Genomic DNA, 8,203 nt, shown 5'->3' with positions numbered 1-8,203 from the left:
GAGGACTACGAGTCCCAGAGGGCTCCGCGCCGGCAGCCATGTTGGTAAAGGGCGCCCGGAAAATGTGGGAATGGGTAGAGAGTCGCGGTCCATCTGAATACTCTGATTGGTCATGGTGTGGTAAGGGGGCGGGGCGCGTACTCTTTACCTCACTCTGATTGGATAAACCAGGGGGAGTGTTGGGGAATTCCCCGCAGGGCGGAAGCGCCAGGACCTCAGGCAGAGCTTAGTTATAGGCGGGCGGCCGCTGGGACCCCTGAGGCGTCGGGGGCTATGGCGGGGGTCGCGTGCTTGGGGAAAGTTGCGGAGGCCGACGAATGGTGCGACAGTGGACTGGGCTCTCTGGGTCCGGACGCAGCAGCCCCCGGAGGACCGGGGCTGGGCGCCGAGCTGGGCCCGGGTCTGTCGTGGGCGCCCCTCGTCTTCGGCTACGTCACTGAGGATGGGGACACGTGAGTGAACCTTAGGCTGCCAAACCGGGCCCAAGGATCCGACGTCTGATTCCTTATTAGTCTCTGAACCCGGCTTCCTAACCTTTCACTCCTGAATCTAACTTGTGATGCTTGACTTTCTGATCCCTAACCGCCAAGCCCTAACCTCAGTAAAAGCAATTTACTGTCCAACTTTGATCTTAGCGCCTTAATTTCTGATCTTCCTTTCTTGAACTCTGGTTCATAGAGAGCTCCACATCCCTATCCATTGATCCCAAAACTCTATTGATCTTCCTGACCTTATTCCTGAGACCTTTGTTAGAGCTGTAGTTCAGACAGCCCCCTCCTGACCTCCTACCTCCAAATATGATCTTTGATCCTTAGCTCCTGCTTTATGAGCCTGGGACTTAGATTTCCAAAATTAATACTTGGCCTTGACTCCAAGATTCTACCTTCTGAGCACTGATCTTAAAATCTTACATTCAAAGAGAAAACGTAAGCTCCATTATAGCAGGGTTCACGTGTGAAATATTTATTGAACACTACCAGGTTCCAGGGCCCGTTTTAGGTGCTGTGATAAAGCAGTGAAGAAAACAGACAAAAGCTTAAACCCTTGTGGAGTTTGCGTTCCAAGGGTGGGTATATCGATAGGACAGATGGACAGACAGGAAGGAAGCGGGGAGGGAAAAAAGGAGAAAGAAGGAAAGAAAGGGTCAGAGAAGGAAAGAAAGACACAAAGTGAGAATGAGCGAAAGAGAGAGGAAAGGAAGAAAGACAGAAAAATGAAAAACAATATAAAAGAAAGGCAGGGAAACGGTATGTCTGAAGGTAGTAAGGTCTTTGGGAAAAAATAAAGCAGGAAAGTGAGACCAGTGAATTATTTGGGGGGGGGGGAGCACTCCATGTAGAAGGGACAATGGTTGTAAAGGCCCCTGTGACGGATTGTACTGGGTGTTTTGTTCATTGTGTTCACTCTTCTGTCCTCAGTGACCGAACAGTGCTTGACCCATAATACGCACTCAGGAAATAGTGATCTTTTTGAAGAACCAGCTTAGGTTTCATTAATTTTCTTTATTGGATTTTTGCTTTCTATTTCATTGATCTCTGTTCTGACTTTCATTCTTGCCCTTCTTTTGCTTACTTTGGGTTTAATTTGTTCTTTTTCTTTCTTTCTTTCTTTCTTTTTTTTTTTTGTTTCTTAAGGCGGCAGCTGAGCTTATCCATTTGAGACCTTTCTTTTCTAATATAGGTGTTTCATGCTATAAATTTCCCGTAGTACCGCTTTAGCAGTCTCACAAATTCTGATATACTCTGTTTTCATTTTCATTTAATTCAATATACTTTCTAATTTCTCTTTTGATTCCTTCTTTGGCCAGTGGAATATTTAGAAGTATGTTATTTAGTTTCAAGGTATTTGGAAGGTCTTCCAAATGTCCCTTTTTAAATTGATTTTTTAAAAAGTTTTATTTATTTAAGTAATCCCTACACCCCATGCGGGGCTTGAACTCATGACCCCAGGATCAGGAGTCACATGATCTTCTGACTGAGCCAGCCAGGTGCCCTCTTTTTTTTTTTTTTTTAATAATTTTTTTTAATGTTTATTTTTGAGACAGAGAGAGACAGAGTATGAATGGGGGAGGGTCAGAGAGAGAGAGAGAGACCCAGAATCCGAAACAGGCTCCAGGCTCTGAGCTGTCAGCACAGTGCCCGACACGGGGCTCGAACTCAAGAGCCATGAGATCATGACCCGAGCTGAAGTCAGATGCTTAACAGACTAAAAATTTTTTTTTTAATTTTTTTTTTCAACGTTTATTTATTTTTGGGACAGAGAGAGACACAGCATGAATGGGGGAGGGTCAGAGAGAGGGAGACACAGAATCGGAAACAGGCTCCAGGCTCTGAGCCATCAGCCCAGAGCCTGACGCGGGGCTCGAACTCACGGACTGCGAGATCGTGACCTGGCTGAAATCGGACGCTTAACCGACTGCGCCACCCAGGCGCCCCAACCGACTAAAATTTTTAAGTAATCTCTACTCCCAACGTGCGGCTCAAACTGACAACCTAGAACTCAAAACCATGCTTTGCTGACTGAGCCAGCCAGGCCCTCTGGCTTTACTAACTTTCTCTTTGTTCTGTTATTTAAATGGTTGGCCAACTGTGGCCTCCAGGCAAAATCTGGCCAGCCATCTGCTTTCGTAAGGCTGTGAGCTAAGAATGGTTTTTACATTTTCAATGGTTGAAAAAAATCAGAAGAGAAGAAGAATAGTTTGCCGCAAGTGAAAGTTACGTGAAATTCACATTTCAGACTGCACAAAGAAAGTTACGTTGGAATACAGCCATGAGGGGTCATTTATATGTTGCCAGTGGCTGCTTTTGTATCACAAGTGCTGAGCTGAGTAGGTGAAAAGAGACACGGTAGGGTCCACAAAGCCTAAAATCTTTAACTGGCCTTTCTAGAAAAAGTTTGCTGACTTCTGCTTTTTTTTGGCTTATATGTCATTTCACATAGGATAAAAGATGAAAGAACTTTAGAAGAGAATATATTTCCATCTGTCCCCTCCTGGCCTCGACGTCATTGTTGCCATACATTCCACTTACACGTGTGTCCTAAACTCCCCCATACTTTGTTAGTATTTTTGTTTAAACAGTCAGCTATTTTTTCCAAATTACCTTCTGAAGAGCCTTACAGTAACAAGAGAAAAAAAATCTTCCATATTTACCCACATAGTTACTATTTTCAGGTTTCGTTATTCTCCTCTGTCAGTTCGTATTGTGGTCTGATGTCATTTTCCTTTTGCTCACAGATTTCCTTTAATGTTGCTTTGGCGATATGGGTCTGCTGCTGCTGAGTTTTCTCGGCGTCATTATTTTGTCTTCACGTTTGAAAGACGTTTTCGCTGGGTTAAAGAATTCTGGGTTGACTGTCTTTGAATACTTGAAAGTGGTGCTCCATTGTGTTCCCTTGCCTTATTTTTATTTTTCTGTACTTCAAGTAGTTTTGCCTCTGGCTCGTGTGAGATTTTTGTTTTCATCATTGGTTTTGAACAGGACTTTTATGTTGGGCCTTTGCATAGGTTTTTTGTTTTTTTGTTTTTTGTTTTTTTTTTCAGTATTTCTTGTTCTTGGGAGTCATTGAGCTTCTTGGATCTGTGGATTTGGAAAATTAAATTAAGTGTCTGACTTCAGCTCAGGTCACGATCTCGCAGTTTCTGAGTTCAAGCCCCGCAACTAGCTCGGTGCCAACAGCTCAGAGCCTGGAGCCGGCTTTGGATTCTGTGTCTCCGTCTCTCTCCACCCCTACCTGCTCGCAGTGCGTCTCTTTCTCTCTCTTTCAAAAAATAAATAAACGTTAAAAAAAATGTTCTCTTGTGTTTCATTAAGAATAGCTCTTATGGTGAAGTCTTCAAGTTTGCTAATCTTTTTTTCCTGCGGTGTTTAACCTGCTACTAATCCCATCCAGTGTATTTTTCATTTCAGATGCTATAGTTTTTATCACTAGGAGTTTGGTTTGAGTCTTTTTTTTTTTTTTATCATCCATGTCTCTACTTAACTTTTTGAATGTTTGAGATTCACTTATAATGAACTCTTTTAATGTTTTTGTTCGTTAATTCCAACATCTGGGTCATTTCTGGGTCAATTTCAACGGATTGATCATTCTCATTATGGATCATGTTTTCCTGTTTATTTGCCTACCTGGTAATCTTTGATTAGATGCCACATATTGTGAATTTTACCTTGTTAGGCCAGCAAGTTGTGGATTCCTATAAATATTGTTGAGTGTTGTTTGGGGATGCAGTTAAACTACTTGTAAGCAGTTCGGGCTATCTGGGTGGCTTAGTTGGTTGAGTGTCTGACTTCTGCTCAGGTCACGATCTCACAGTTAGTGAGTTTGAGCCCCACATCGGGCTCGGTACTGATAGCTTAGAACCTGGAGCCTGCTTGGGATTCTGTGTCTCCCTCTCTCTCTCTGCCCCCCTTCCTCACTTGCCTTCTGTCTGTCTGTCTCTCTCTCTCTTTCTCTCTCTCTCAAAAGTAGATAAACATTAAAAAAAAACAAACCAACTACTTGTAAGCGGATTGATCCTTTGGGGTTTTGCTTTCATGATTTGTTGGGTGGGTCCTGAGCAGCCCTCATCTAGGGCTTATTATTCCCCACAACTGAGGTAAGAGCCTTCCAGAGTATTCTACCCAAGGTCCTTGGGTTTTTCCTAGTCTGATTGGTGGGAACAGGCATTATTCCTGGTCTCCTGTGAGCGATGGGCATGTTTCCCTAATCTTTTTGGATGGTTTCTTCACACCCCTGCATTAATCAGCACTCTCCCAAATACTCGAGAGGCCCCTCTGTAGACCCCCCAGGGTCTCTCCCTGTTCAGCCCTCTCCTCTTGGGTTCTCTGTCCTCTGACTCTAGCTGCCTGCCTTCCCCAGCCTCCCCTCCTTCTTGCCTCGTATGCAATCTGCGAGGCCCCTCTCTGTGCGGTGTCTACTCTCAAGACGGTAAACTTGGCAATCAGTTGAAGGGCTCACCTCATTTTGTTTCCTCTTTAGGGATCATGGTCATTCATTGCATGAGGACTAGCATCTGGAAAACTGTTGCTTCCTATACCATAGTCTGTTAGATTTTTTTGGTTGATTCAGATGGGAGGGAAATCTGGTCCCTGTTATTTCGTCTTGGGAGGCAGTAGAAGTCCTACTTAATACACACCGATTAGGGGCTCCTGGGTGGCTCAGTTGGTTAAGCATCTGACTTTAGCTCAGGTCATGATCTCGCGGTTCGTGGGTTCGAGCCCCGCGTCGGGCTCCACGCCCACAGTGCAGAAGCTTGCTTGGGATTCTCTCTCTCTCTCCCTCTCTCTGCCCTTCCCCCACTCTCACTTTTTCTCTCTCTCTCTCAAAGTAAATAAATAAACTTAAAAATTTTTTTAAAAACCAAAGTACTGATTAAACAAATATGCTGACTTAACTGACCTGACCCTCCTAGATTCCTGACAGTTGGTTCCAGACTTCTATGCTCTGCTCCCTGTTTTTGTCTTCAGGGCATTGCACTTGGCAGTGATTCATCAGCATGAGCCCTTCCTGGATTTCCTCCTAGGCTTCGCGGCTGGCACCGAGTACCTGGACTTGCAGAATGACCTGGGCCAGGTGAGTCCCCCGGGGACAGTTTAGGGCTTGGGACTGGGTTCTCCGTGCACCCCCTGATCCCTGCCCTCTGCTCCCGCAGACAGCCCTTCACCTGGCAGCCATCCTGGGGGAGGCCTCCACAGTGGAGAAGTTGTACGCGGCGGGTGCCGGGTTGCGTGTGGCGGAGCGCGGGGGCCACACGGCACTGCACCTGGCCTGTCGCATGAGGGCACACGCCTGCGCCCGTGTGCTACTCCAGCCCCGTCCCCGGTGCGCCAGGGGAGCCCCCAACACCTACCTCGCTCAGGGCCCCGACCGCACCTCTGACGCCGACCGCCTACCTGTCGCCTCGTACCCCGACCCGACTCGGAGAAGGAAGATGACGAGAGCGAGGAGGATTGGAAGCTGCAGCTGGAGGCTGAAAACTATGAGGGTGAGGGGTTCTCAGGCACCGGGCAGGGCTCGGGCTCCCAGGCGGAGCGAGAATTCCTGGCTCTGGGCTCGGTTCTCCTGACTCAAGACCCAGCCCCTTGGGGAATAATACCGAGGCTTCAGGAGCCCAGGCATTGGGAAGGGTCCCCACTCGAGCCCCAGATTACTGAGACTTGGGCATGTGGAACTCGGAACCCGGACCACGTGGGACCCAGACCTGTCACCCACAGGCCTGGAGCCACTAAGATCCAGTTGTTGGGTCCAGCTTGCCCAGCTTGAAGGCACAGCTCCCGCCCTCTCACCAGCCACAGGTCCCAGCCCGCCCGGGACGAGGGAACTCAAGGCCCAGGTTCCCAGAGATTGACACTGGGTTCAAGGACAGCCCTCAGCCAGGCCTCATGAGAAAAAAGGCATCTGAGTCTCGGCTCCCCTACCTCTAAGCCCGACTGCCTGGACCTAAGCCCCTTCCACAAAGGGACTGAGATCACCCAGGACCCCGTGTCTAGGGCCCACTCCACCTTCCAAGGTCGCAGGCCCTTCAACTACTCGGGACCCAGGAATTTGGGGTCCAGGCCCTTTGTGAAGTAAAGACCAGAAACTCGGTCTCCTGGTCCCAAGATCCAGGCCTCTTGTCCAAAGCCCCCAGGCTCTTCATCCATAAGCCCCAGACATGCCACAAGCCGGGCATTGGCACCCCCAGTAAGTTCCAGACCACTGAGACGTAGGCATTTGGGCTGCAGAAGCCTCTTTGACATACCCAGGAAATCAGGAGCTGTACCCCAAACTCAGTCTCCTCAGGCCACAAAGCCGTCTCCTGGGACCTTGGCATTTGAGGCCCAGGCCCCTCACCCCCATGTCCGACACCTGTCGCCCTATCCACAGGCCATACCCCGCTTCACGTGGCCGTCATCCACAAAGACGCAGAGATGGTCCGGCTGCTCCGGGAGGCTGGAGCTGACCTCAACAAACCGGTGAGCTGCCCTGGGGAGAGGATGTGGCAGGGAGGCTTGGCCCCCAGAGTGGGGCAGGGCCTCCCTGACCCCTCTGTTGCGCCTCGCAGGAGCCCACGTGCGGCCGGAGCCCCCTGCACTTGGCAGTGGAGGCCCAAGCAGCCGACGTGCTGGAGCTTCTCCTGAGGGCAGGGGCCGACCCTGCCGCCCGCATGTACGGTGGCCGCACCCCACTGGGTAGTGCCACGCTCCGGCCCAACCCCATCCTCGCCCGCCTTCTCCGTGCACATGGAGCCGCTGAGCCCGAGGACGAGGACGACAGACCCGGCCCCTGCAGCAGCAGTAGCGACAGTGACAGCGGGGACGAGGGCGTGAGTGGGGGGGCAGGACCGGGCGGCCCAGCCGGGGGGTCAGGGTAAACGGGCAGACGGGAAAGGGGAGAAGAGACATTGGGCAGCACGTTGAGACTGACCTCGGGCTGCTGTGATTCGAGAACTCGGGCAGCTGTGCAGGGAGACCTGGGCAGGGGTGGTGGGGAACCGAAGGCAAGGGCAGAGGTGGAACTCGGGCAGAGTTAGAGAAAAGACCTCGATCGTGGTGACTGATAATGGTACTGGTTGGCAGTGGTGGCTGACAGCGTAGGGAGTGATCTCACAGGGCAGGAGTCGGAGAACTCAGGCTCCGGGAAGCACTGATTCCAACCCTGGCGGCAGTGGGGAGAGACCTCCAGTGAGGAGGTTGCATTGGAGAACCCAGGTGGCAGAGACCCCACTCTGGGCAGGGACAATGTTGGGGGGGCGGCGAGGAATCTGGGTAGAGGCAGAGGGAGGGGGCGGAGGAGGGAGACCCCAGTGGCTGTGGCTGCCTAAGTACTGGCAAAGCAGTGGGGCCGGAGCCCAGGCAGTGGTGGTGGGAGAACACAGGTGACCTTGAACGTGGTGTGTGGAAAACTAAGCAGGGAAGTTGAAGGATGACTGGGCGAGCTGGGGCTTCGAGACAAGACCCAGCTGTCGGGGTGGGTGGAAGCAGCTGGACAGCAGGCGGGGTGACAGCCGCCTGAGCCCCTGTGCCTGCCCCCTTTGTCCCCAGGACGAATACGACGACATCGTGGTCCACAGTGGCCGCGGCCAAAACCGGCTACCTCCCACCCCAGCCTCGAAACCTCTCCCTGATGACCCCGTCTGACCTCATTGTTAATAGGATTTCCAATTTAATAAAATCCCAGTTCTGACAACCAGAGACCGTTCCCGGGTCCCCGTCTGTCTAACATC

The 8,203-nt window shown here is 50.5% G+C and overlaps 1 protein-coding gene across 1 annotated transcript; it reads left to right on the top strand.

Annotated features, from left to right (window-relative positions):
* Nucleotides 1-156: 156 nt before the first annotated feature.
* NFKBIB (NFKB inhibitor beta) lies at nt 157-8,171 on the top strand. The gene is given in 7 exon segments (XM_004001636.6): nt 157-452; nt 5,466-5,571; nt 5,651-5,909; nt 5,912-5,983; nt 6,865-6,953; nt 7,043-7,303; nt 8,022-8,171. Coding segments are annotated over 7 exon segments (1,062 nt in total). The 5' UTR covers nt 157-273; the 3' UTR covers nt 8,118-8,171.
* The last annotated feature ends 32 nt before the right edge of the window (nt 8,172-8,203 follow it).

The sequence above is a fragment of the Felis catus genome, chromosome E2 (assembly GCF_018350175.1).
Source record: "Felis catus isolate Fca126 chromosome E2, F.catus_Fca126_mat1.0, whole genome shotgun sequence".
NCBI classification, from domain to species: Eukaryota; Metazoa; Chordata; class Mammalia; order Carnivora; family Felidae; genus Felis; species Felis catus.
The sequence above is the reverse complement of the archived record's forward strand: the minus strand, read 5'-3'. Positions and strand labels throughout refer to the sequence as shown.